Genomic DNA, 26,407 nt, shown 5'->3' with positions numbered 1-26,407 from the left:
CGCTACTCCAGCACTACTCCAGCACTACTCCAGCCTGCCACGCATGGCTGGCCCCGCATTTCTTACGGATGCTGCTGCTGTTCGATGAATGGATACCCAAGCGGAACGAAGTGGCTGACTTCCTCGATTGCCATCCGCTGGATTGCCGTGATCGCGCTCTGGCCTGATTACAGCCGTCCCGGCTCACCGCACCATACGTTAATCGAGTCAAAGGGGCGGGCGACACCCCACTCACCTCCAGCAGCGACTTGACCCTTCCATCACTCCGGCATTCGCCTTCAACCACTCAAGGAGCCCTTCCTCCCCACACCACCACCACCTCTCTCCGCCATGGGCGTTCTCCTGCTCGTCAGTCTGCTGCGTCGCCTGGGCGGCAACAAACAGGACGGCCAGCAGGGCAACGACCGCGAGCTCCGGCGCGAGTACCGCCGCCAGCGCCGCTGGAACCGCCGCCACCCGCACTGCGCCGCTCCGGGCACGGTCACCGCCGTCCCGGTCGTCGTGCAGCAGCCGATCCCGATGGCGACGGCCACGCAGCAACCTCCAGCCGTGCAGCCCGTGTACGCCGACCCGGTCAGCCAGAAGATGACGGCGCCCGTCACAGCGGTGGAAGAAGTGTAGTTTCCAAACGCTGAAGACTACGCGAGATGCGGACTCCCCAGCGCAGTCACTGCACGTGTAATAACAACAGAAAATATATCGAGTGACACATCGGATACACCGTGCTCCAGCCCAGCGTACTTAGTACTGTACAGCTCAACCCGTGTTCAGCTCTCGCCTTTGATTCGTGTTGGATGGGCTTCAGCTGCACCTTATCATCTGTCTGCCGCAGACTCTGCGCGATGATGGCGAGCGAGCTTTGCTGCCCCGTTTGGTTCACATGTTTTCGCTTCGCTTGAGTCATGTTTTCGCCTTGCTCGAGCCGCTCGGAGTCAAGCCAAAGTCTCCTCCATTCAAATGGAGTCTCACTCGCAATGGGGACTGTCATGCAATCGCCAAGGAGGACGGGGTGCCGGTTCCATGCGTATTGGGCGATCCACCGCGGCCATATGAGTGTGTGATTGAAGTGGGTGGCTGGTGTCCACACTGCTGGAGCGCGCAACACGCCGGGGAGCGAGCAAACCGTTGGTCAGCAGCGCCCGCAAGTTGCTCAGACAGGCAGGTCGCTGCGGCGACGAGCGCCGAATCAGGAACTTGGTGATGCTGACCGCAATGCCGCAATGCTGATGTCGTGCCGTGCTGATTCGGCTCTGCTGTCTGCCAGCCAGCCAGGCTTGAGAGCGCGCCCAGAGTGGGCCCTTCTGCTCACGGCACGCTCAGATGGCGTTCAACGATTTGTCGGGCCTGGTTTCGCTACTAGCGAATTGCTGGCGGCGGCCACGTACTTGCGCGTTGGCCGCGTGCTTCCAAGTGAGCGGTTATCAGATCCCATGCTGCTTGGAGTCGAAGCCTCGATTGTCGACGACCCCGGTAAACAAACACCGCCCGCCACCCGCGCCGCGATGAATCCTGCGGCGCGGGTGGCGTGCCGGCCCAGCCACTCTGTCGCCACCTCGGCCAGCTGATCGGAGACCGCCTCCTTCCATCGCGCGCCCGGAAGCGATCTTGTCGCCGGCGTTGAAGCTGCCCCAAGCTGCTGCCGCAACGCCCGCTTTCTCCCCGGCCGGGAGCATGCGTGCGCCGGCGCGGCTGCATGCCGATGGCGCGTCCCTCCGCGCAGCGCTAGAGACGGGAGCGGCGCTGGAAGGGACCATGGCGTACGTCGCCGTGGCCGGTCTCTCACCTCGCGCCTCGGCCGGCGCCACTGACGCATTTCTCGACTTGCGCGCGCGATGGAGAGCACGACCAGCAGCTCCACTTTCCTTTCCGAGCACGTCGACGCGCGCGCCCCGCCCTCCTGTGCTCCGTCGGGCCAGATGCAGACCGAGGACTTCGCCCAGTTCACGAGCTTCGTGGACGCGCTGCTGCGCGCCGTCGAGGCCACGCGCGAGGACGCGCTGGTGCGCGACCCGTTCGCCGAGCCGCTCACGCGCGAGGTCGCGCCGCAGCTCACGCCGCGCCTCAAGAAGTGGGAGGAGCAGCAGCCCCACCCGGAGGACTACGTGGCGCTGCGCAGCCGCTACCTGGACGAGGCGCTCGCGCAGCGGCACGCGGGCATCCGGCAGGTGGTGCTGCTGGGCGCTGGCCTGGACACGCGCGTGTTCCGCCTCGAGACGCTGCGCGGCTGCCACGTGCTGGAGATCGACCAGAGTGCCGAGCTGTTCGAGCACAAGCGCGCGGTGCTCGAGGGCCTCGAGTCGCCGCCGGCGCTGCTCGCCGAGCGCCACGACTGCATCGTGGCCGACCTCAACGCCTTCAACTGGGAGGAGAGTCTGCTGTCCAGCGGCTTCGATCCGGACGTGCCCACGTTCTGGGCGCTCGAGGGCATCATGATGTACCTCACGCGCGCCAGCAACCTGGCGCTGCTCAAGACCATCGACATCCTGTCGGCCCCGGGCAGCGAGATCTGGGGCGACATGACCGGCCACGCCTTCCTGGAGGCGGGAGAGCTCGCGCTCTTCAAGGACGTGAGCGAGCTGTCCATGGCCGAGCTGGGCGAGCCGCTGTTCAAGCACGCCGAGGAGGACGTATGCGAGGGCGTGTTCAGCGAGCTGCCCTGGGAGATGGATGTGCAGGCGGCGCTGGCCGAGCCGGGCACGCACTTCGGGCGCGCCTGGACGCCCACGCTCACCAGGACCGACCAGCAGCCCGTGACGTACCACTACGTGCTGGCCAAGAAGCCCCTAGCAGACCTGCCGTAGCCCCAGCAACACCTTATCTAAGTGCCAAGCCAGCATATTAATGTATCACTATTTCAGCTGGATCAGTATCTGCATTGCGAACGTCCAGCATAGCAACGTCATCATGAGGTGATGCGGAGCCACGTGGTGCAAAGGCGAGCGTCATGGACAGGTAACCCGGGCGCACGGGAACGTACACTCAGCCACGAGTTGCGCCCATGAAGTTGCTGTCTTGGGGTCGTGCACGTGCAGGTTGAAGCGCACTTTGGTGTGTGCTCTGCACCAAAGGCTTCCGTTACGCGAATGGAGACTCGTCGCGCCCCTCTCGCTCACTCTTGCATCCATGCCAGCCTTGCGCCGGTGAGCCATCAGATGACGCGGCGCAATGTGCAGCATGCCGTGGCGTGGCGCGTGTTCGGCTTCGCAGCAGCAGTCGGCGTCTTGCTGTGTCCGCCAGCGGTGACGGCGCAAACAACGGAGACCGTGGGGTACCCAGACCCTCGGTACTCGTCGACAAAAAGCTTGACGGCGTTTAGTTGCACCGGAGGTGCGCGCAACTGCCCCGACGCGGGGCAGTATGCCTCCGCTGGTGGCAACCTCACGCTCACCATCGTGGAAATGCGCAACCTGCCCAACCTCGACGGCTTTGGCCGCGCTGGACTGGTCACGGACCCGTTCGTCGAGGCGCGCATCGGTGACAACGTCCGCAAGTCCAGCGTGGTCTGGAACTCGCTCAACCCCAAGTGGCCGCCGTGCGCGGAGCCCGGGTGCACCGGGGAGAACGACCTCAACCGTGACTTGAACTTCGGGTTCCGCCCCGCTGGCACGGAGATCATCGTCCGTGTTTGGGACAAGGACAGCGGGCTCGAGTTCAACGACGACCTGGTAGCTCAAGTCACGCTCAACGCCATCTACTGCTCGGCTTTCTCAGCGTTGACGCAGAAGGTGCCTACGAACGATAGCTCGACGTGGCAAATGGCCGAGCAACCAATGTGCGCGGAGGAACTCTGGATCCCTTTGAGTGTGAATGGAGATTGCACCGTTGAGACCTCGTCGACACCCTGCATGCGCGTCCGAATGACGTCCGTTCCGTTCCAGATGAGAGCGGAAGAGGTTTTCGTCTCGGATGCTTTGGTCAATGGAGGAATGGGCGGGTACTTCCCTAATGAGCAATCGTGGTTGTATGGCAGAGTGTACTCCAGCTCGGACACGTTGCTGCTGAGCTACTACCGAATGTCCGACTCGCAAGGCGGATTGCTGATCCGTTCGTCGAGTACGTCCAACAACAACAAAGGCAACACGTCAATGATCGACACTTACGGCTATGCTCCGTACGCTCGAGTGACGTTCAACTTCGCTGCCCAGCTTTTCGTGTTCCGACGCGTTGACGATGACGCTTCCTCGCCTGAATGGCTCGACACCACATTCGGTTGGGCTGAAACCCGGGAGTATGCGCAGTTAAAGGATGTAGCAGGTGATTTCAAGGCTGTGGCGCAAAATTTTACACCGCATTTGATCAACAAGTACGGGGATGCCGAAGGTCGAGGAATCATTACGGGTGCGAATGTGCGGCTAAACTACTCGGACACTACACTGAGCATGTACTTCATTGTGGCTATCCCACATGAGACCTTGGACGTTGTGCCCGTCGTCTACTCGAAGGAGTTCTCACGAAGTATTTTTTTCAAAGTGTCACGCCAGTACACGATAACTTTTGTCTTTGTGATGATACTTGTCTTGCGATATCTACAGCGCGTGCATTGGCGTATCGAACGTGTAGAGTCTTTTCTGGCCGAGAAAGTGGTAAAGGCGAAGGCGAAGGCTAAGAAGCCTGACATTGTTGCGCAGCTCTTCTTTTGCTATGGCGACGGCGAGAATAACGCGCAGTTTCGGCGCAATTTGTTTTACGCCACCTGGGCCGTGAGAATTGTAATCGCATCGCCGATGCTGATGTTGATGTCGTGGGGAGTGACGTCCATTATTCTCGTGACACCTCCAGCTTTCGGCTTTGGGCTTATCTTCCTAGGTATCGGAGCTCTCGGAGGAATTTACGGAGCTGCTATGTGGGTGCGCACAGGTTGGCGCATGACGGCAAGAACGTTGCACCTGTTTGCATTAGCACTGCTCGGTTCTTTTGTATTTCTCTTCTCGTCGACATTTGTAGACCCGAAAGTCTATATCGGTGGCGAGGATATCGACTTTTTCTCGCTCTCGTGCATTTTCCTCACACTCAATATGATGCCAATCATCTGGCTCGCCTTCACCAACGATTCCAAGTTATCCAAGTCGCTCAAACAAGTTATCGCTGTTGTTAGTGCGTCCAAGAAAGTTACAACTCTCAAAAGTAAGTTCAAAAACCTCGGCACACTGGGATTGAAGCTTGCAACAGCAAAAGGCAATGCTGCTCCTCTGGAGCAGCAAGAAGGAACTGGTACAACTGTGAAGACCCGACGAAAGCGAAAGGAATCGGCATTCGCAGCCATTTTGGGCGAGCATTATACGGTGGAGCAGTCGATACCTGGCCTAGAGTACGCTGACATCCTCAAGAGTGCATTCGTGACACCTGCTTCCACTCGGAGACGCATGAACCGCCGGTACTATTGGAGTGCTTTGGTCACACTTTTGATTTACTGCATCGTGGCGAGTGTCTGCACAGAGTACGGTACCCAAGCAATTGGAATCTCCATTACGCTCGTGCTAGTGGATATCTGTGTGTACATGCTGCATCGTGGCAAGAACGCTCATAACTGGTCTGCTGGCTACGTGGTGTTCCTACTGAGCTCTGTCCGAGTCTGTCTCGCTATTACCTGTGGTACATACTGGATCCTTGGTCACGCCTTCCTGTACATGGTTTTCGGTACTGCTCTCTGTCGCGAAATCATCGGCAGGAACTTGCCACGCATGAACAAGCAGGAGGCCGGTGGCGTCACGTTCTTTGGGCATGATCCCCAAAAAGAACGTCAGCAGCAACTGGATGTGGGCACGACACCTGAGTTCGTACTGGGGTTCTTGTCTTTCTTCTACCTCTTCTTACTGCTCGGCGTTGCCTTTGGCTCCAATGCAAACCAGACCGTACGCGTACCCGTGTTAGGTCAAGAGTGGCCGCTCTGGATATTCGGCGTACTAGCCTTCATCGTGGTCCTCTTTGTGGGGCTATCGCTAGCAACATCAAGAGCTTTCTTCCTGCAAAAGGAGCAACTTCTGTCGGAATACGGCATGCACGTATACCTGTTCGTGCGGCCGTTCCGACTACCGTTCATGCTAGCTGCAGCTTCAGAAGTGCTCATCATCTGCTCGGGTTTGTTCGTGTACGCGTCAACGCATTCAACTTTCATCCTTGTATCCTCGTTCTTCGCGCCGCTCATTCTGATGCTGTCGCTGGCAGTGCACGTTCAGTGGAAAAGGAATGACTATCGCTTGGTTGTTTGGCCCCCCGAAGACGACGAAGAAGACGTTTTAGACGATGATGACGACGGTGGGTTTCTCGATGAAGAAGCTGCTCTTGAGAAGGAGGCCGAGCTCATGCGTGAGACGTTTGTGCTCCCGCCCCTCAAAGGAAAAGGTAACAACAGTGTCTATGACAGCGCCGATGAGACTTTCAAGATGCCGACACTACCATCAAAGAGTTTGTTGGGTCTCGTAGGAAGCAAAACGGCAGGAGTCATGAGCCCGACGAAGAAACTGGGGCTGACGCTTCCAGGACGGAACAAAGCGGCAGGTGACAACAAGGCTCCCATTGCGATCTTGGCAAAACCACCAGCAGAGCTCCCTGCTATCACGGAGAATGGAACCTCCGCAAATCTGCAAGTGAGTCTGCCCACAACGCTTGCAATTAAACCAGCAAAGCCCCCACGTCTAGCGCTACTGAGAGATCTCATGGCTGGCAAAATTGGTTGGCGCGCTTTGTCCTCGCGCAAAACGTGGCTGAAGAAGTATCGCGAGGTGGACAATCTCTCACCGACAGCCAAACCACTACTCAATCGAAATGGTGCTGCCAACACTGCGATAGACGACGACGACGATGCGCTTGAGAAACCTCTACTGGATGATAATGCAGCTAGCAACGCTGTCTTGGCACGCCGAAAGACAGTAGCGTTGGGCGGAGATGGCGACGTCGACTTCAGTAAAATGACGCTGTACCAGGCGTACCAGCAAGGTTTCTTGCTCCCGCAGGATCACACGACTCTCGGTTGCTTTTTCGCTTTGCTGTTTTTGATCATGCTGTACGGGATGATTCTAACAGCTACGGAGAACCCCTCCTGGCTGGGACAACTTATTTGGACTGGAGCGTATGCGCTGATCTTCACACTCTCCCCTACGATTAAGTACTTCAAAACCGCTACATTCACGCCTGACATGAAGTACTCGTTCGGTGGAAGTGCTGTGCTGGCCTGGATTACCGGTTTTGTGTTGTTTTTCGCTGTGATGAAGGAGAATGTGAACCAAGTAGAGTCGCTCGCTATCCTCTCGATCCTGGTTTTCTACCCAATATTCCTGTTGTTCGCTGTCACGCTTTGTCGGTGGCAGGACGAAAACTGGGTTATTACACGGCCAATTCGTCGTATCGGCGGGGCCTGCATGGCCGCCATAGTTATCTGGATCTTTGAGATGTATGTGTTTGTTGACATGGCGTTCGGGGGTGTCCTGACCTTCTTGCTGGCGTTGTTCATCTTCATCACGTATTATCTCGTGAAATGGGTCGAGAATGACCGATACCTCGCTCCAGTCTACCAGCGTCAGGCCAGTCTCGTTGTCTTAACTGCTACCGTTGCTGCCATCATCGCAGCGCTCGCCTCCGGAATGAGTTTTTTCTACTGTCTTTCAATCGTGTTCGTCGTTCTCCTGCTCAAGTATTCGATGCAGTTTGTTGCAGGCTGGATTGTGGCGAAAAGCTCTGCCGATGAGTCTGTCTTCTATTCTCCTTATCTCTTTCCAGTTTTCTCCTACAACGCCTTCACCAACAACGTCGTGGATGAGACGCAGACCGTGATGCCGCTGTATATGGTGTTCTTGTTGGCATTTTTATGGGGCGTTGCTGGCGTCATGTTCTTCGATCCACTGGGTTTTGGCGTGGGGCTCTGCAGCCTCGTGCTGTTAGCGTTTGCGGGTGTTACAGCTCACTTGTGTGCTGTCACCCCCGTGCAAATGGGAATCGCATCGAAGTATGTGAATGAAATGATCCTCAAGGACGCGAGCGAAGCTGCTCAATCGGTGTCAAATCGCCGTCGACAGCCTTTCACTCTCGAGTCACCCGAGTTCGTAGAGCAAGAACGTCGAGAAAAGAAGGCAGAGCTTGAGTTTCAAGCTATCGCGTACGGCGGAGGTGCTGCAAGTGCATTTGCAAGCCGCAAGAAAGCTACTAAAGCAGCGGAACCTGAGATCGAGGACACTCTTGTGAAGATGGAGCCTCGACGGACCAGCGGTGACATTGCGCTTGATATCGAGGATGTGGATCGCCAATGCAGGGTCATCACTACGATACACGGATTGGAAGTGGCTCGGCCTGATGGACTTCTAACGTGGCAAGAAGTGAGAGAGGACGTCTTCCAACGCGGAGTGGGGCCGCTCGGGTTCTTGTATGCAGTCACAGTGCCTCCACGGTTGTTGCGATTTCTCCGTCGGAAGTACCTACCGTCAACGCTGAAGTGGAGAAGGAAGAAAACGAAGAGCAATGTTCAAGCAGATGACACGCAGGCAGACGCCCTTGAACGTGGCGGCTCCAATGCAAGCACAGCTCTCGCAATTTCCAGTCGTCAGGTTGATGTTATACCGGCCTCTCCACCACGAGACTTGGTAGAGCTGCTGCTTCAACTGCCTGAGTTAGATGCCGCTTTGGATCGTGAGTTCTACGAAGAAACCCGTTGTGTGATTCACCTGCAGCTTTTGATGCTCACAGCGTCGGATGCACGCCTGAGCCGCGAAAAGATCCTGTTCCAGAAGTTTTTACGCGAGAATCGCTTCAAGCTCATGTCGAACGGCATCAGTCCGCCGGCCAACGTCTTCCGTACAAGTTCGTTTGCGTCTATCGACATCCCGTTGGTGGCAGTTTGGTTGCTTTCGCTTACCCCCGAAGCCCGTGCGAGATTTCACGCACTGAAATCTGCATTCAACGAGGAAATGGAGCGCACCGATGCTATCGTGGACGCCGAGGACCGAGCTGCTCTAGTAGCTCAAAAAGATCTGCGTGAGTACTGGGCACCACGCGAAGCCGACCAGTGTCGTCAACGCATGCAGGAATTTCTTGCTCGCCGTCTTCGACGTGAGAGTGAAGGCATATTGACCGAGGAGGAGGAAAGCAAACCGGGATATGACGAAGGTATCGTGAACGCTCGCGAGGCTTTATTGGAGATTGAATCGGGCTACTCGTGCGTGCCAGGCGAGTTCGGACGTTCACTACAATTCATAGACCGAGAGTTTCCCCCAGACACAACGTCACTCGCTGGATGCTCTAGCGAAGCGGAGATCGCTCCGCAGTGGAAGGTTTCGTCGGCTATCAACATCGCTTCGGGGCTTTTTGATGGCGGAACAGATCCTGATGATGTTCGCGTTGGCCGATTAGATGATGCTTGGTTACTGAGTGCTCTGAGCATTATGGCGGCATCCGGTGGCGTTGACGACGGCAAGGTCGACCTGCTCATCGACCGGTTGTTCGTGACCAAGCAAACTTCCCTCACGGGCGCCTACGCCTTGCGTCTGTATCAAAACTGTCAATGGGAGACCGTCATCGTTGACGACTACTTCCCAGTACTCTACGATGCTGCCGAGCGTGAAGCCGCTGGTCTGGGCTCGGATGACGATGCCGAGGTTTCAGTTAGTGCTGGAGCCGCTTTCGCACACAGTCGTGACTTTGAAGAGCTGTGGGTGCCTCTGGTGGAGAAGGCTTTTGCAAAATACTACGGCGGGTACGCAGCACTTGAGCGTGGATACGTTCACCACGCTCTTCGCGTTCTTTCAGGTTGCGAATGCGAGGAAGTGTTCTTAGCACCGGCAGCACGAGGTGCTTTGAAGAAGACGCTATGGCATCAGTTGAAGTTGTTCCGCAAGAACCGCTTCCTGCTGGGTGCCGCGTCACTACCAAGCGAGCATGCGGACCCAGCGCTGCGCGCCTCTGGTTTGGTGTTCGACGCCTGCTATGTGATCTACGACGTGCGAGATGTGGACGGCGCGCAGCTCTTGCAACTGCGAAATCCACCAGGCGATCATCAGGAATGGAAAGGCGACTGGAGCGATGGCTCGCGTCTGTGGACTCGGCGATTGCGGAAGCGCTTGGGCGTGCGCAAGGGCAACGACACTGGGGACGATAACACGTTCTGGATGAGCTTCGACGACTTCTGCCACGCCTTCCGCGCGCTTTACGTGTGCCGCTACTACGACCCCGACAAATGGACCGTCAGAACGATGGACGCGCGCTTCTCGCGCCAAGACGCCACCGCCAGCGGGCTGCCGACGCGACATAACCCCGGATGTTCTGGTCTCGATAACAACCCGCACTTTTCGCTGCGCGTATCGCGTCCAACAGAGGTCATCATCACCGTCACGCAGGTAGACTCGCGCGGCATGGCACCCGTGACGGTGCTACCGATTGCAGTGTACGTCGTCGCCCACCAGGACCAAAACGACCGAGCCCGGCGCGTCACCGTTCTTAACCAGGACAATGTGACAGCGCACAGTGGTGTGCCAGCTAGGAATCGTGAGGTGCGCGTGCATTGCGAGTTGGCAGCACGCACGTACACGCTGCTGGTGGCGGCGTACGTCAGCGGCATGGAGGGGCCGTTCCGCATGCACGTGCAGAGCAACTACCCCGTGGAGCTGCAGCAGCTGTGGCCCGCAGCCTGGAAGACAGGCAACGGCACGACGGCTACCGCGCCTCCGGGGACACTGGTCGAGCGGATGGCGGAGAAGATGAAGCAGACTGTGGCCGAGTCCGCGGCGGGGGCCAAGATTCTGGCCAAGTCGCACGAACTGGCCGACAAGATCGCGGCGGGCGCGGCCATCGTGGACAACGCCATGCGGGACGATGAGAGCATCTTGCAGGAGCAACTCGCCAAGCAGCAGCAAGAGGAGGCGGAGGAGGCCGAGCGCGAGCAGACCCGCCTCACCGGCAAAAAGAAGAAGAAGAAGCCGCAACAGACCGACCCGGACGCGCCGCAGCCCAGCGCGTGGATCGAGCAATGGGACGACGGCGCCAGCAAGCCCTTCTACTTTAACAAACAGACAGGCATGTCCTCCTGGGAGAAACCCGATGGCTTCTAACTGGAAAAGCCCCAAAAAAGGCAACTATTGCACAGACACATGGCTACATCAAACTTCAACTTGGTCACTCTTCCGCATGCTCCTTTTGCCCTCCGCAGAATGACATCCAGCGCCACCTCCGCCATAGTGAAGCCAAGTCATGGAGGCGCAGCGGGCGCTGCTCGACTCGCTCATGGGCGTGAACCGCGACGGCGACCGGCCCGACGACGACCCGCAGCTGGACTTCCGCCACCCGCGGGTGTGCAAGCCCTTCCTGTGCGGCCTGTGCCCGCGCGAGCTGTTCCAGAACACGCGCGTGGACGCGGGCGCGTGCGCGCTGCTGCACTCGCCGAGCATCCGCGCGGCCTACGAGCAGCAGGGCGCGCGGCGCTTCGGCTACGAGCGCGCGCTGGCCGCCGAGCTGTCGTGGCTGCTGGCCGACGTGGAGCGCAAGATCGCCAAGGCGCAGCGCCGCCTGGACGAGGACGACGCGGACGCGGACAGGGCGCGGCTCACGCAGGAGCTGCAGGACAAGGCGCGCGACGGAGACGCCGACGCGGCGCTGCGCCTCGTGGAGCGGGCGGAGCTGCTCAAGCGCCAGCGGCGCGAGCTGCTGCGCCAGAGCCAAGAGGGCGGGGCCGACGCCAAGCAGGCGGACGGCGGCCAGAAGCTGCGCGTGTGCGACGTGTGCGGCGCCTTCCTCAGCATCTTCGACAGCGAGCGGCGCCTGGCCGACCACTTCGGGGGCAAGGTGCACGTGGGCTACGTGCAGGTGAGGAGGAAGCTCAAGGAGCTGGTGGAGGAGGCGCACAAGGAGGAGGAGGAGGAGGGGGCAGACAAGAGAACGAGGTCGAGGAGGTCGGTGTCTACATCCAGATCCTGGGCCAGGAGGCGCGTTGAGCGGCGGTGTGAGGAGGAGAGAGGGCGGGAGCGGGAGCGGCGGAGAGATAGACAGCAGTCTAGGAGTCGGGAGCGACGCTGGAGCAGTCGTGAACGCCATCGGAGACGACGGTCGGACAGCTCTAGTCGCAGTCGCAGTCGCAGTCGCAGTCGCAGTCGCAGTCGCAGTCGCAGTCGCAGTCGCAGTCGCAGTCGCAGTCGCAGTCGCAGTCGCAGTCGAAGTCGCAGTCGCAGTCGCAGTCGTAGTCGCAGTCGGAATCGGAAGCGGCATCGGAGTCGCAGGCATTAGAGGGGAACAGGACGTGGGCTTCGGGGTCGTTTTGCTGCTTCACGGTGGTGGTGTTTACAAGGCATTCAGCTTGGCTGTTGTTTAAAAGGTGAGAGTTCCGACTTCGAGCTCTTGCCTTTCGTCGTCAACTGCCCATGAAGAGGCTCGATGCGACTCAAACGGTATCGTATCGTAGAAGAATGACCGCAGTGCGGACTTATATCACTCATTAACCTCATCTTCGTTCTTTCAGCGCTCACTTGTGGCCCTGGACGAACGGCTACATACGAGTCGTAAAATAGTAGACAGTGGGCGCTTGGCTCGGCAAGCTTTGCCACACTGAGGTGCACGGCAACGCGCTTTCGGTAATTTAGTTCGTTGTACTGCTGGCTCCGTTGCTGGTGCTTCCGCGGCTGCTGCTCCCGCTGGTGTTTCCGTTGCTGCTGCTGCCGCCGCTCTTCGCGTTTTGAGCCGCCTCCTTGCGCAGCTTGACTTCCAAGATGCCTTCCATCACCTTCAAGTGCTTCTCCTGGAGCTCGATGATACGCTCAAAGGCGTTCCCGTGCTGCACGCGCAAGTCTGTCATGACGGCCGTGAGTCCCGCTAGCGCCTCTCTTGTGTCGGACGCTTGCCTCTGGTACAGGTTGGCGATTTGCTTTGACGTGGCATCCGTGAGCCTCTCGATAGCGTTGATGAGCGAGGCATCGTGAACGACCACTGCCGGCTTGAACGCGTCTTCACTGGAGCCGGAGTCGTCGGGTGTCGTGGAATCAGCCTCGTTCTCTTTGCTCTCCCCTTGTGTCGGCTTGGCCTGCGCACTGCTGCGGTGGTGCGACTTGCGATATGAGACCGCGTTACCAGCCCCACCACTGGCCGCACCAGAGGGCGTGTACACATCGCGCAGCGTGCCCCAGTACTCCTTGTAGCCAGCACTGCGGCGGTCGAAGACGTCGGTGTGACGCATATTGTAGGCATCGGCGTGGCGCATGGTGCTGGCCTGGTACTCGGCGTTGAGCGATTGGAGCTTCTTGGCCACCCTCTCGCTGTTGTTGCTGCCTAGGTCGCCAGTTTCCGTCTGGGCCAGCGTTTTCGCCGCCCGCAGCTCGCCGCTCGTGTACGAGGCCGGCCCTTGAGGTCGTCGCCGGCTTAAAGCTCGGCTCACATCATCGTGCATGTGGCGCCAGCGCGCCGAGCTGTCGGCTTGCTCCATCGCCATGGCGTGCTCACTCGGTCCTGCTCTCCTAGCATGATTCCCGGCGCTTGCCGCCGCAAACGAGTGCCTCTCGTGCGCGTGGGCATTCTGCCGCCTTCCCGCCTCTGATTCCGCGAGGAGCTGCATCGATGAACCGGGCGAGCCTGCTCGGAAAACGCGACGGCGGGTTGGCACCGGTGCGCCAGTCGGCACTGTCGGTGCAGGTCGCTTGCCTGCGTTGTTCATCAGTCCGCTGGTGTTCTGCACGTTGTTCGTACCGGACATGGCCCCTGTCGTTATGGCGTCTGGACTGCCAGTACTCACTGGCTGCTCGATGGAACTATTCCGAGCTGGTTCCTGGAGGTGATCTCCTGCAGGCTCCTTCGTCTCTTTTAGCTCTCTCTGCTCGCGTTGCTGCTGTTGGAGCTGCTGTCTACGCTGGTGCAGGGCCTGGGCCTCGTTCTGCAGGCGCAGCGAGGTCTGGGAAGGAGATGGAGAGTGTTGCACATGCTGCGGCGTGAGTGGAGCCTGCCCTTGCACCTGGCGAGACGGCGCTGGTGTCAGGACCTGTGCATGGCTTGCCAGCGCGGCCATAGCTTGGCTCTGCGCCTTCGGCCTGGCCTGTGTCTGTCCAGGAGACGCTTGAGAGACCTGCCGTTGCTGCTGGGCTTGAGCAGGCTGCAATTGCTGGGTCTGCATCGGTTGTCTCTGCTGGCCTTGTGCAGGTTGCATCTGCTGAGGATGAGACTGTGGCTGAGCTTGTTGCTGCACCTGCGGATCTGCCGCCTGAGCCTCCTGCGGTTGCTGCTGCTGCTGCGACTTGGCCTGCTGCAGGCGCTCCTGCTGCTTCTGCAGGCGGTGCGAGTTGGTGCGCTCCTTGTGCACGTCCCAGGCGCGCGTGCGGAAGTTGGAGTTCATGATGACGGGCTTGGGCTTCTTGCCGCCGTGCACGGCGTAGTGCACGTGGCAGATCTTGCACAGCACGAAGCGGCCCTCGTCGTCCACGCTCAGCACGTCCGGGTCCGAGAGGATGCTGGGCGGCCACCAGTTGGCCTTGCGCTTAGGCATGGCGCCGCGATGCTGCTGCTGCTGCTCACTTGAAGGCCACTAGAGCGGGCGTTGCGTCTCGCGCGTGAAGTTTCCTGGCCGGACAGGCACGCTCACAGTTAGTGTTCCGTTATGTTGTGGCGTTTTCAACAGCGCCGCTTGCTCTTGCAGCAGTCTGCCACTGCAATCCATCACCGCCGCTCCACTCGTGCGCTGCAGACAGCCAAGCAGCAACTGCACCGCTGGGCTAGGACAGCTCAGCGGGTCTGATTGGGACTGCGCGTGACTACGAGATCGCTGCCGCCGCCCGTTTCGCTGCGTGGGAGTGAGCAGCACGAGTGACGGACGATTGGGGAGACAGGCAATGGCAGTGGTAGTGGCAGTGGCAAAGCAGGCATGGCAATGCAGCAAATAGGGCAGTGCCGACGTACTTGCAATCGCAGTTCCTGGCTTCAGCTTGCGCTCGAGTCGGCGGATGCGGCAATGAGGGCTTCACTTGGCCTTTGTATCGTGCTGCGCGACCGCCGTGTTCGTTCTCTGTTCCGTTGTGTGTGTCTTTCGTTGCGTAAAATGTCCCGCGTCTTTGTCCTAAACCCTGTCGCAACTAATACATTATAGGGATCAGGTGCATCCGCATAAAGAGGTTGGGGGGAAGATTGCAACGGGACAGCGCACTATTCGGGTGATTAATACCGTTATATACAGGCACCTTGTTATCATGATACTCACTACTAAAGGCGGAAAACGTAACTCCTGAAGCCAGCTGGCCTCATGAATAAAGGGCGACGAACGCAGGTCGGTCGGTGTGGCCGGTTGGTAAACATATAGGCATTTGTATACTTCGAGTTTCACCCCCAGCGGAATCTTTGCGGGTCGAAGGACGAACTTCGGCCGGGCCGCGCTGGACAGGATGGCGATAGCAGTCTGGTGCAGCTCGGTCTTAGTTGTTTGGCTCATCCTGCTTCTGCTGGCGGCGGGCAGGGCGCCGTAGAGGACAGGCCTTCGCTCCGCCCAAACCTTCCTCGAAGTGGCAGTTTTATGCACTGCCGTTCCACCCGAACGGGCACTTGCGTCCGATGGTTGAAGTCTCGTCCTCCACCAACTGGACGCCGAGTCGGTGGTCGCTCGGTTGCTGCTGTGGCTGCGTGCGCTGCTGGTCCTCGTCAGCACTTCATCGACCATCCTCAAATCCAGCGCCGAGAGCTAGCGGCGCTGGCTGGCAACCTGAATTCCAGGGCGTCCAAATGCACCCACCCAATTGAAACCGCTCGTGGGAAGCCAAGACATGACCGCCGAATTTGCCATTTGATGTCGGCGAGGCGACCCCAGCACTTTTGTCTCCGTTGGTGGTGTGATGGTGCTCGCAGGTCTCTCGTGTCCTCGCTCGTCCTCCTGCTTTTAGACTTGTTCCGGCGGAATCTCGCGCTGTTACGGTCGGATCTAGGATTTAGGAATTGGGTATGTTCTAATCTGGCGGCATGCGAGCTTCGTGAGTGGTGACTTCACTTGCGTCGAGGAAAGCGGTGCCAAGCTGCAATGGTGGGCGAACGATAAGAAACTTCGCGGGTTCCAAATGTCGTCCATAGGCTCGGGTACACTATGCGGATACAAGCTCAATGTCGCTCGGACAAACTCCGTACACGAGCACATAGGAATACAAATGCACATGCCGTAAATCTTGTCTGGTTGTCGCAGGTGTCTCTACGTGGCGCCTAAAACATGAACGGGGTGCGTAACGCCGATACTGAAGTAAATGTGAATGGAGTCCTCGAGAGTCTTCCCCCGAATGATCACCTCGTTCGTCAGTTCGTCAGCTGCATGTTGCTGATGCTGGAGCGATTTTAGCAGCATTTATTCTAGTCCTAAATCCCGAGAAAGTGGAATAAAATTTGGCGGATGGGGTTCCCAGACTGATGGATGGCCCTTTTCTGTCGTATTTCTAACCGAATTTGGGATTTGATCAAATTTGATCTGTCCAAAACGCTCTCCCCTGTAAAAACAAGCATCTCTGTCGATTTTACTGTTACAGTAGTCACAGGTAAACGTGTACCCTCCGAAACAAAGTGTGCTCTGGCGTCGATCTGTGAAATCGGGAGTATGAGTATTTATCATATGGACACACGTATGGTCCAGCCCTTGGGTCAGATCCTCGGGTCATAATAGCACGAAGAATACATGCAGAGAGACAATGATATAATAATGTATCATTGATAAACAACTTCCTGCACTCAAACACGGTGTGTTTTCTCTATACACCACGAGCTGCTGTCAAGGTGTTCGCACAGGATGCCAGCCTCGTTTTAGGCTTTGCAGATCGTCCGCAAAAATATCAACGACTGGCGGTCACTCGGACTTACGAAAACACCCCACAAAGTGTCGGCTTTGTGGGGTGTTTTCGTAAGTCCGAGTGACCTTTGGAGCGGGGATACGTGGATTCGGATGCTTCACCAATGGACGGTACTGCTCGTGTGCACGGTGGCTGCCGTGTGCCTTGCCCCCGGCAGCGCAGTGGTTCGCATCCCGCTGTCGCGGCGACAACGGGGAGGCAGCGTGCCTAATGTGCCAGCTGCCGCCATGCAGGAGCTCTCGACTGCAAGGCGACCTCAGCTGTCCCACGTGCAGCTGAGGGACTTCTACAGCGACCAGTACTTTGGTATTGTATCAGTTGGAACTCCTCCACAGTCTTTTCGAGTGCTGTTCGACACAGGTATAGTACGTGGTCACGATGAAATCGGGGTTCCGGCACTGTTATTGATAATGTGTCGTTTGCATTGCAGGGTCCAGTGATGCGTGGCTGCCTGATCAGACCTGTTCAACCTGCGGAAGGCACGCTCGCTTTGAGCGACAACTGTCGAGCTCGTTTCGATCCTCGACTGATAAATTCCAGGGGATCTACGGCAGTGGTGACTCCTACGGACTCGTTGGAACGGATATCTTCACTATTGGGAACTACTCTGTTTCAGATCTTGCCTTTGCCGTCCTGACTGAGGAAACTGGCGACATCCCAGTGAGTACCTGTAAACCTGTTTGGAAACACTTGTCGAGCCTGACGGTTTTTGGGTTGAGCAACCTTAGGAACTTGCCAATGATGGGGTGGTTGGTCTCGCGTTCGCAGGCATGAGCAAGATCGCTCGCCCAACCATCATTGACATTGTCAAAAGCTCCATATCCACGCTTGAGCCTGTGTTTGCCTTCCATCTTACTAGTGGAGCGCATAACGATGCCTCCGAGTTTCATTTTGGAGGCTACGATCTCTCTGTGGCTGGAGAACGAGCTGACCTGGCGAAGTTCCCGGTATTGACATTGCCAAGTGAGTTCAAAGCGTGCAAGCGTATATTCATTTTTGTTCTCACTGTGGACATTACTGTTCTTACTGCAGTCGATTATCAACTGACCTATTGGACACTGGCGGTGAACGACTTCCACCTCGTCCACGCCGCCAGTAGAAGCAAGAGCCCGAACCTGTGCGATCCGTTTTGCTATGCCATTGTCGATACAGGCACCTCGTTCATCTACGTGCCGCCGCAGCTCTACGACTCCGTGCTTAACGCAGCGGTTGCTGGCAAGTTTTGCGACCTTGAGCAGCTCACGTGTGAGAACACGGGGTACGAATCGTTTCCGACGCTCTCGTTCTCGTTCGGATTGGCGGCCAACGACAACTTCTTCCGCCTTGGGCCGCGGAGCTACCTCAGTTGCCACGAAGACCTCTGTGACATCGAACTGCTGAACCACGCGTGAGTATCAATCTATTTGCACTCCACACCTACGAGCACCTAACAATTCGCTGTTGCAGGAGTCTGGGCGACGACTTGTACTGGTGGGTTCTGGGAGATCGCTTCCTTCAGCAATATTACACCGTATTCGACTTCCACAACCTGCAGGTGGGGATTGCATGCGACGAGTTGTCCCCGCATTGCTCTACAGGCTCGCCCAAAACTTCAACTTGACGTTGAAGTCCGAGTTAACGTTCTCATATAATGATTGGCTACCTAGAAATCTTGAGATTTGTATCAAAAATAACGTTTTCTCGACGCTTCATCTGATAATTGCGAATATTCGCCATGGACAAGAGCGAATGCGCGCTGTGCCACCGCCGCCGCGATGCCTTCTCCTGCGCGGACTGCACGTCCGCCATGCTGCAGCAGCGCCGCACTATGCTGGCCGCACTGCAGGCGGACGTGGCGGTGCTGCGCAAGAAGACCGGGTTCGCGCTGAGCGTGCGTGCAGCGTCGCAGTCGTTCCACGACGCCGCAGTTCTAATGTCAAATTGTTATTTTTCTGCCAGACGAAGAGCGCGCTGGTGGACGCGGAGCTGCGCCTGGACCGGTGCATGAAGCAGGTGGAGCGCCTGGCCGAGCGGGTCATGAAGACGCGCGAGCAGCTCTGCTCCGAGCGCATCGCCGTCGTGGAGCGGACGTCCAAGCTGGAGGAGCGCACCGTGCACATGGAGGAGGCGCAGCACAAGCTGCAGCACGAGCGCCAGAGAGCCGAGAGCCTCCACGCTCCAGTGCTGGAGTGTCTGGACTACCAGGTCCAATGGGCGGACGAGGTACAGCACACTGTCTGTCTCATTGTAGAGAAGAAGTGATGATGCTAAAAAGTTTGTTGTTGATTTTGATGTAGAATGCTGCTGGAGTGAGGGGTGACAGGCTGCGGGAGTTGTTCGCGCTCTTCGCTTTGACTCCGCAGGAGGAGGACAACGTGCAGGGCGAGGACGAAGATGAAGATGATCCGTTGAGCGGTCTCCCAGATGAGCGGGAGGGGGTGTCGGAAGAGATGAGGCAACGGAAGACGAGGGCCAATGTGCCGGTGTTCTTCCGGACGATTGTGGGGTTGCCACTGCCGAAGTCTGGCAAGTATGAAAACGTGCCCCCCGAGGTCGTAGCTGCGGCGCTGGGCAAGGTCATCCATCTCTTGCACTGCTTGGTCAAGTATCTGAAGATCACGTACCCGCACCCGATGGAGTTTAATGGATCATTTTCCACAATTGGAAATACGAGCGAAGGCGCTGGATGCCACACGCTGTACCCGGACGGTAGTGTTGGATTCGAGCGTGGGCTGAGTATGCTTCATGAGAACGTGGCGTTCTTATGCGCGTGTCAAGGCGTGTCCAAAAGTGACGTACACCCCACAGACCTGCTCGGGAATTTACTGGAGGTGTACAAGTCTTCGCGGCTCGGAACGCTGTGCGATAATCAAGAAGCGAACGAGCTCGACCCGGACCAAAGGTACGCGAACGGTAGATCTTCTCTTGGTGACGGTGAGATTAACATTTGCCTGCTTTCTATCTGTCAGCGCGACCATTGACGGTGTAGCGGCGTCCGCGTTGATGGAAACCTCGCAGACACTCACGGGAAGCATTGAGATCTTACCCCACTATTCGTGATGCGGCAGCAGTAGGTGTACGATCGTACGGAGGCATGGGAATATCAGCTGTATGAATAAAAAGCGACAATGCAACTAGCAGCATAAATCTATCGGCGCAAGCTGCAACTAGCTAGGCGCATCGGTGTGTTACCAACTCGTGGAGTCTCGTGCTGCGTATGTGCGGGCTAGCTGGCGGCGGGTAATGAAAATTTCCTCCGCTGCGGCCAGCACGACGCCCAGCAATCCTCAGCGACGCCAATATTGGCTCCGTACCCACCCTGTTGCTATCACTTCTTTATCCAAACGGCGTGATCGGCGCTGACGAGCCCTGGTCATCCTGACTCAGCTCCAGGCACTGGTGCTTCAGTGATGACAGCTTCTCGCGGATCAGGTCCAGTGCGCAAATCACCACTTCCTCGGGCTTTAGCTGTCCCGTTGTCTGTGAGCAGGCAAGATAACCAGAGTGCACAACGGAGACATCAGAACCGAGTCGCTCGCTATACTACGAACAGATCACCCGAAACGCACCTCGACCGAGAAGATGAACTTGTCTTCCCGCATCCGGATCGACACGGCCGAGTCGTCTTCCGGGTTGTCCTTGTACGAGTCCGCCAGCTTCACGCACTCGTCGCAGTACATGCACCTCATCGCGTCTCCTACCGTAAACTGGTAACAAATGCAAGTCAGTCAGCCTCCCGCTCTACCCCGCCACAACAGCGAGTCTGCTGCACCTCACCTGCTCGTAGTTCTCATCCGTCTCGTAGACCTCCGTGGGGCAGCTCTTGTAGAGCTCGGCCTTCTGCTCGGGCGTGTAGGTGCTGAGCACGGCCTGGTTAAGCGTGATGATGGGGTCGTACATGTACGTGGCCACGGCCACGGGCGACCACTTGGCGTGCTCCTTGCCGATGCCGAGCTTGGCGATGGCCGAGAGCCGCAGCCGCTGGCCGGGGCCGAGCTTGGCGATGATGACGCCGCTGTCCTGTGTGTTGTTGAGCTCCTCCTCGGACGAGAAGTTGACGGGGCGGATGTACGGGTCCGAGGACTTGAGCGCCTCGCTCGTGACGGACAGCACGCCGTTGTCAGCCGTCACGTCCAGCGAGAACTCGACGCTGCAGTTGGGGCAGTTCTCGTCGCAGTCGCAGTCCTGCGAGTACACGAAGCGCTGGCGGAAGTTCTCGAGCCCGCCGTCGAAGTTGAGCGGGATCATGCCCAGGCGGTGCGCCAGGAACTCGTCCGTCATGACGGACGTGTTGATCTCGACGCTCACGAGGTCGATGGCCAGCGTCGGCACCTCCGAGATCATGACGCGCCGGATGGCGTTGGCCACGCTGGCGTCCGTCTCCGACAGCTCGAAGCGGATGAAGTCGTCGCGCAGCTCCTGGATCTCGATCTTGGGGAAGCGCGGGTGCGGCATCGTCACAGCAGCTACAGCAGCAACAGACTCGGCGTGGCGGCGGTGGCTCTCCCCCTCCCCAGTAAATTGTCGAGTGACCCCCAGACGGCTACACCAGAATGCGGCGATGTGTGGTTGGACGAAATAGAGTTATTATTAGTACATTTCGACCAATAGGGCACAAGGTAGCAATCCATTAAGTTCGCCTTAGGTTCATTTCAGTACTGGTACTACTGTCAGCAGTTGTCGTGCACGAACATGAGGTCGCGCACGAGCTCGGGCTCCGAGTGCACGGCGTGCATGCCGTAGGGCAACGCGGCGCCCGTGCTGGCGCTCACCTGCACGCCCTGCGACGTGGCCGTGGTGGTGAGGTCGCCGTGCGAGCCGGCGCCGATCTGCACCGCCTCGGAGGGCCGCACGGAGCCCACGGAGCTGAGCCACTGGCGCGCCAGCGGCACGAGCAGCGGGAAGGCGGCCGTGTTGTCGCGCCACCACTTGAGCGGGTCGCGCATGGCCGTCACCTTGGCGGCGGCCACGGCGGCGTAGTACGCCTTCACCTCGTCCACCACGCGCAGGCGCAGCGCCGCCTCCTGCTCCAGGCACGCGGCCGAGCCGGCGGCCGCCGCGTCCCCGACCGACACAGTCACCGCCGGCCCGAGCGAGTCGCCGAGCTGCCCCTGCTGGTGCAGCAGTTGCTGCTGCTGTTGCTGGTACACCAGCGCCGGATCGTCGTGCGCGTCATCGAACAGCAGCTCGCGCAGGAAGCTGTTGGTGTCGCTGTCCTCGCGCGTGGGCTGCATGCCCGTCTGGAAGTCGAGGAAAGACGCGCTGGACGGGTCCAGCCCGGCGCTGACGACCACGTCGGCGGACGCCTTGATGCGCTGGCTGGTCATTACCTGGTTGAAGTTGGCCAGCACGAAGCACTGGTCGATGAGCCGCGCCTTGCACACCTCGCGCTCCTCGTCGCTCAGGTACTTCATGCGCACGAAGCGCGGGTCCAGCTGCGAGACCCACATGAGCTCCCCGCACGCGCGCGTGAAGTGCGCCTTGAACTCGGTGTACAGGAAGTTGCGCATGATCTCCAGCTGCGCCGCGATGTTTTGCGCTTGAGCCTGGAAGTTTAGCGGAGACTGGGCATCGCCCCCGACTTGACTGCTCGCGTACTTCGCGAATATCCGCTGAAAGTTGGTCACCTTCTCCAAATCACGCTTCAGGAATTTCAACAGCGGAAATGTTAGTGACGATGCTGCGTATTTCTCCTTGCCGATGGCTAGTGCTACATTCTCGAACGGCTGGAGTAGCTGAAGGAGGCACTCGATTGCACACCATTGCTCGTCAGTTGGTTCTTGCCGATGCATACCGTTGTTGTCCGGTGAAGGCGACGCAGACGGAGAGAGGTTTTGAAACTCAGCACGGCCCTCAATGGTGTCCGCGTATGCGAAAAAGTCGCGGATCACGTCACGCTTCTTAACGAGCCGCTTGAGCATGTCGAGTGTGCTCAACCAACTCGCTTTAGAATCAGTCACGAGGCGCTGCTGGCTAGTTCCAGACGTGAGCTTGCTTAGACGTACCACCGCCCGTGGGTGGTTGGTCAGAAAGAAGGCTAAATCTCGGAACATCGTCACCTGGTTTCGTACGAACTGCACACTGGCCTGATATTCCGGTGCCACATTGGCGATAGCATTATTCACCATTTCGTCGAAGAAGAATACCTGCATACCGTCTGCTTCCAGCTCCCTGGGTCCATGCAGCAAAGGGGCCAGGATAATCTCAAAGCCGTGGGCCGCACTCTCCGCTTGCTGTGTGCGTGGTTGTGTCATTGTGTTCACTTCCCCCTCCACACGCGGTTGTGACTGCCACAACATTGAACTCAAGTATCGCGGGTCCAAATTCCACCGCGATATTAACGTGTACAGCATGTCCCTCTTGGTCTCATACGAAAAGACTTGGTGGCCGCTGTGTTCCCGTACGTCCAGTGTGAAGTGTCGACGCTCAAAATTCTCCGTGAGGTAGTGGATGCTGAAGGAGACGAATATGTCTCGCTCAACGGTGATCCAAACTTCCGATGCCATAGAGTAGAAGAGAACTTCACTCGATATCTGACGCATCAAATCCATCCGCGTGCGCGCGCTCAGCGACTGAACGGACGCTCGCACAGAGCTCGGCGGGGGTAGCGTGATCGGTTTGCGCAGCGTCGCGGCGAAGCGAAGCAACTCCTGTAACTCGGGGTCCTCTGTGATGCTGAACGGATGGTGGTGCTTGGCTACCCACCGCGCCATTATCGCGTTCAGGTGCTCCGTTTCTTCCTGGGTTAATTCCTCTTTGCTGTCCTCATCCCCAGTGACGTGTAATTCGTCGCTTAGGCTCATACTTAACCGGGGTCCATCCATCGGCGACTCGGACGGAGTGGTATTGATATTCGTGGCTATTGACGGTGCCGTTATGATCTCCGTGCGTCTCCGCTTGTGACCAGCGCTTGGGCTTGATGAAGCGCTCCCACCTGCATGCTCTCCACTCGTCTGCACATATGTGCCTCGGTCTTGTTGCTTCTTGTTCTTTATCTTCTTGTTCGCCATTTCCTGCGCGTAGCTCGCCAACTCCGCCGCGTGGAACTTGGCCATGTGCCTGCTGACGTTGTTGCTGCTTCCGGTATTGTAGTGCATGATTCTCTTGCACTTGAGGCAGTACGCTTCTTTCGCGTCTTGGTTTGTGTACGTACGTCCGGCCGCAATGTGCGGTGGGTCGGGCACCACGAGTCGGATGAACTGCCACAGCTCCGGTCGCCGCATCTTGCTAGTCTTGTAGAGCTGCGGCATGCCCGGCTCCTCGCCGCCTGTAATCAGCGTGCCGACTCTCTTTGCGCCGCTTTGCTGTCGCTGCGGTGGAGGGTTAACGAAGCTTCCCGTTGTCGTAGATGTCGCTGCCACTGCGTCGGAGCTCCGCGTCTGCATCGGTGCGAGCTGCATGGGCGCGCTCGTCATGTGCATCGCCGCGCTGGTGTCGCCGCTGTGCACCTGCATTATCGTGGACGACGCTGGTCCAATGCCGTCCATAGCGTGCGACTGCTGCAGCTCCTGGTGCATGTGCTGCTGCTGCTGCGCTTGCAGTTGCTGCTGGAACTGCATCTGGAGCTGCTCGCGCTGGCCCGAGTATGGGAAGGCGGACCCGTCCGCGGCACCGTCCATGGAGCCGAAGCCGTCGGAGCTTGCAGGTCTGCGCTGCTGCTGCTGCTGGTGGTGGTGGTGGTGGTCCGCCGCCATTCACCGTCCGCTGCGGTGGAGGGTGGGCCCGGCGATGCGAGGTGCGCTTCGCTTCGACCCACTTCGATAGTGAGCGGCGTGTGCGGTTGGTCATTTGGAATTGCCGCGTAACCCCGACGTCGACGTAATCAGACGGCGATTGGCTGAAATCATCGGTGACGTGGTCCACACTTCGATTCTATTGGCGGAAAAAGGAGTTACACCCAATAAGGATTGGTGGAAACTACAGTGGGACATGGATAAAAGTAGGGAGAATGGTCAGAAGCAGTACATTGAACACAGACGAGCCAAAGTACCCAATAAATAGCGACACATTCGACCAGCAAAGACGTCCGCGGCGCTCATGCTGGCTCGGAGGCTACTACATGTACTGTAGTGACAACTCAGTGAGCGCGATTCTAGCCTGCGGGTGACAGCTTGCTGCGCACACAGGAGAACTATGTCACGGTGGTGCTGTACGCTCGCAGGTGACGAGATGTCCCTGGGTAGTTACATTACGTGATACCTTTAAATTAAAGCTGTCTGTGAACGAGCTCATTTGAAGATACAGGGGCATATAGATTTCGCCCCTTGGCAACGCCATTCCTCACAATTTTATAATCAGGAAAATGAACGAGGCGGAGCGAAGCGGTGCGAGAGCGCAGATAACACTGACCGATGAAGCGCCCGTTGAATTTGGATCCACCTCGGATGCTACGTTGAAGCGGGTTTCACCGCGCAACTTTCCGTACACGTTACAGTACAGTGCGTACAGTAATTAGCCTGGCTTCAAAATTTGTCTGATTCATGTGCTACAGAAATCAGCATGTTCATATTTAATCTGGGCTGAAGTATCCACAATTTTTCAGTCTGACCTGGGCTCGTTTTGGGGATGTGTTTGGTTCCTGCCCATCCATTCCCATGAATTATGCACGCAAAGCTATGATGCGATGTGGCTCATCGCTTGGTGTTGACGGAGCATGGTCAACAACGCCTAATTTTCAGGAGATATACAGAAATACGCGTTCTCTTTACCGGAAGTAGACTATTTTGGTATTCAAAATGAGTCTGTCCGTTTTGAAGGCAGACTAATTGTTGCGAGCGATAAAAAAATCGATGGTCAAATTTAGTATGGGTCAGACAAAATTCTGTACTTTAAGTAGGCACTGCAGTTACTACAAGTATTATGCTTTGCAATGCGTTTGTCGTTTTCACCTAGTGTTTTGCCCGAGTTATAATATCTGGCGCCCGATATAAAAACAGATGGCCACTAACTCGACCAAGCAACCTCGATATCGATCTCGATTTACGCTATCTGTGGTCGAATTGCCGATCCAAAAACGCAATTCGGGCCGATTTATTTTAAATCGCGATGGCTGTGTACGGATTATAATGCCGTTTGCTTTATATATATAATATGCAATTGGACACTTACATCTGGACACTTGACGAGTGGTCGGCAGATCGCGCTGCCGATCTGTCGAAGCACCGCAGTTTCCGAAAACCTTCATCGTGCACAAGTGCAGCATGCACTCTCCCGACTACCGTTGACGAGCTGTTTTTCTTATGCATGTGTATGGAATCTGTATGCAGTATGTTAGCGATATATTTTGGCCTAACGTGCGAACACTGCAACGTTGGTACAAGTTGTTTTTGACCGATGGTGTGGTTGATGAAGGAGATCGAACTAACCGCTCGTCGCGTTGGCCGAACGACGTGGTAACCCGTGTTCGAAAGTACGTGAAAGCTCACCCTACATTTTATTTAGAGGAGCTACAGGAGTTCATACGAAACGCTTTTCCTAAAGTAAAATCGTAGCGTAGTATCAACATGTGGTCTTACATGGCGGGGAGCTGCTCGAGCCACAGAGAAGCGGAAAGCCCAGTGTTGCAGGAGCCGCTCGTGCACTCACAGACGAAGCTAACGAGCCGTTAAACACGTCCAACAGAGCCGTACCGGAGTAGCAGTAGCCGGCGACGTTACCTCGGT

The 26,407-nt window shown here is 57.5% G+C and overlaps 9 protein-coding genes across 11 annotated transcripts; 6 read left to right on the top strand and 3 right to left on the bottom strand.

The window, feature by feature from the left end:
* Positions 1 to 330: 330 nt before the first annotated feature.
* On the top strand, positions 331 to 621 carry IUM83_06296 (uncharacterized protein; the record flags this gene model as incomplete). The annotated part of the gene is made up of 1 exon (XM_067930491.1): positions 331 to 621. One exon carries the CDS (start codon positions 331 to 333, stop codon positions 619 to 621), a length of 291 nt encoding a protein of 96 aa, XP_067800559.1.
* A 1,211-nt stretch (positions 622 to 1,832) lies between these two features.
* IUM83_06295 (S-adenosyl-L-methionine-dependent methyltransferase) lies at positions 1,833 to 2,801 on the top strand (the record flags this gene model as incomplete). Its single annotated transcript, XM_067930490.1, has 1 exon — positions 1,833 to 2,801. One exon carries the CDS (start codon positions 1,833 to 1,835, stop codon positions 2,799 to 2,801), a length of 969 nt encoding a protein of 322 aa, XP_067800556.1.
* A 351-nt stretch (positions 2,802 to 3,152) lies between these two features.
* On the top strand, positions 3,153 to 11,033 carry IUM83_06294 (calpain-like cysteine protease C2; the record flags this gene model as incomplete). The annotated part of the gene is made up of 1 exon (XM_067930489.1): positions 3,153 to 11,033. The coding sequence occupies one exon, from the start codon at positions 3,153 to 3,155 to the stop codon at positions 11,031 to 11,033; it is 7,881 nt and encodes a 2,626-aa protein (XP_067800557.1).
* A 139-nt stretch (positions 11,034 to 11,172) lies between these two features.
* IUM83_06293 (Spliceosome subunit) lies at positions 11,173 to 12,477 on the top strand (the record flags this gene model as incomplete). The annotated part of the gene is made up of 3 exons (XM_067930488.1): positions 11,173 to 11,784; positions 12,290 to 12,362; positions 12,434 to 12,477. The coding sequence occupies 3 exons, from the start codon at positions 11,173 to 11,175 to the stop codon at positions 12,475 to 12,477; spliced, it is 729 nt and encodes a 242-aa protein (XP_067800553.1).
* A 73-nt stretch (positions 12,478 to 12,550) lies between these two features.
* Positions 12,551 to 14,440, bottom strand: IUM83_06292 (uncharacterized protein; the record flags this gene model as incomplete). 2 transcript variants are annotated; one of them, XM_067930486.1, is made up of 2 exons in its annotated part: positions 13,035 to 13,049; positions 13,130 to 14,440. In XM_067930486.1, the coding sequence occupies 2 exons, from the start codon at positions 14,438 to 14,440 to the stop codon at positions 13,035 to 13,037; spliced, it is 1,326 nt and encodes a 441-aa protein (XP_067800554.1). The 2 variants fall into 2 exon arrangements, with proteins under 2 accessions (XP_067800555.1, XP_067800554.1); XM_067930487.1 differs by having other exon boundaries at positions 12,551 to 14,440.
* Positions 14,441 to 16,993: 2,553 nt separating this feature from the next.
* IUM83_06291 (pepsin-like aspartic protease A1) lies at positions 16,994 to 18,157 on the top strand (the record flags this gene model as incomplete). The annotated part of the gene is made up of 4 exons (XM_067930485.1): positions 16,994 to 17,126; positions 17,197 to 17,426; positions 17,495 to 17,729; positions 17,799 to 18,157. 4 exons carry the CDS (start codon positions 16,994 to 16,996, stop codon positions 18,155 to 18,157), a joined length of 957 nt encoding a protein of 318 aa, XP_067800537.1.
* Positions 18,158 to 18,480: 323 nt separating this feature from the next.
* Positions 18,481 to 19,805, top strand: IUM83_06290 (uv radiation resistance associated protein; the record flags this gene model as incomplete). Its single annotated transcript, XM_067930484.1, has 4 exons — positions 18,481 to 18,636; positions 18,705 to 18,968; positions 19,043 to 19,647; positions 19,715 to 19,805. 4 exons carry the CDS (start codon positions 18,481 to 18,483, stop codon positions 19,803 to 19,805), a joined length of 1,116 nt encoding a protein of 371 aa, XP_067800552.1.
* Positions 19,806 to 20,081: 276 nt separating this feature from the next.
* Positions 20,082 to 21,200, bottom strand: IUM83_06289 (RNA polymerase Rpb3/Rpb11 dimeriZation domain-containing protein; the record flags this gene model as incomplete). Its single annotated transcript, XM_067930483.1, has 3 exons — positions 20,082 to 20,225; positions 20,315 to 20,452; positions 20,523 to 21,200. The coding sequence occupies 3 exons, from the start codon at positions 21,198 to 21,200 to the stop codon at positions 20,082 to 20,084; spliced, it is 960 nt and encodes a 319-aa protein (XP_067800413.1).
* A 215-nt stretch (positions 21,201 to 21,415) lies between these two features.
* IUM83_06288 (Long chain acyl-CoA synthetase 7) lies at positions 21,416 to 24,439 on the bottom strand (the record flags this gene model as incomplete). Of its 2 annotated transcripts, none has more annotated exons than XM_067930481.1 (1): positions 21,416 to 24,439. In XM_067930481.1, the coding sequence occupies one exon, from the start codon at positions 24,437 to 24,439 to the stop codon at positions 21,416 to 21,418; it is 3,024 nt and encodes a 1,007-aa protein (XP_067800411.1). The 2 variants fall into 2 exon arrangements, with proteins under 2 accessions (XP_067800411.1, XP_067800412.1); XM_067930482.1 differs by having other exon boundaries at positions 21,416 to 24,364.
* Between the last annotated feature and the right edge of the window lie 1,968 nt (positions 24,440 to 26,407).

The sequence above is a fragment of the Phytophthora cinnamomi genome, assembly GCF_018691715.1.
Source record: "Phytophthora cinnamomi strain GKB4 chromosome Unknown Contig1, whole genome shotgun sequence".
Lineage (NCBI taxonomy): Eukaryota > Oomycota > Peronosporomycetes > Peronosporales > Peronosporaceae > Phytophthora > Phytophthora cinnamomi.
The sequence above is the reverse complement of the archived record's forward strand: the minus strand, read 5'-3'. Positions and strand labels throughout refer to the sequence as shown.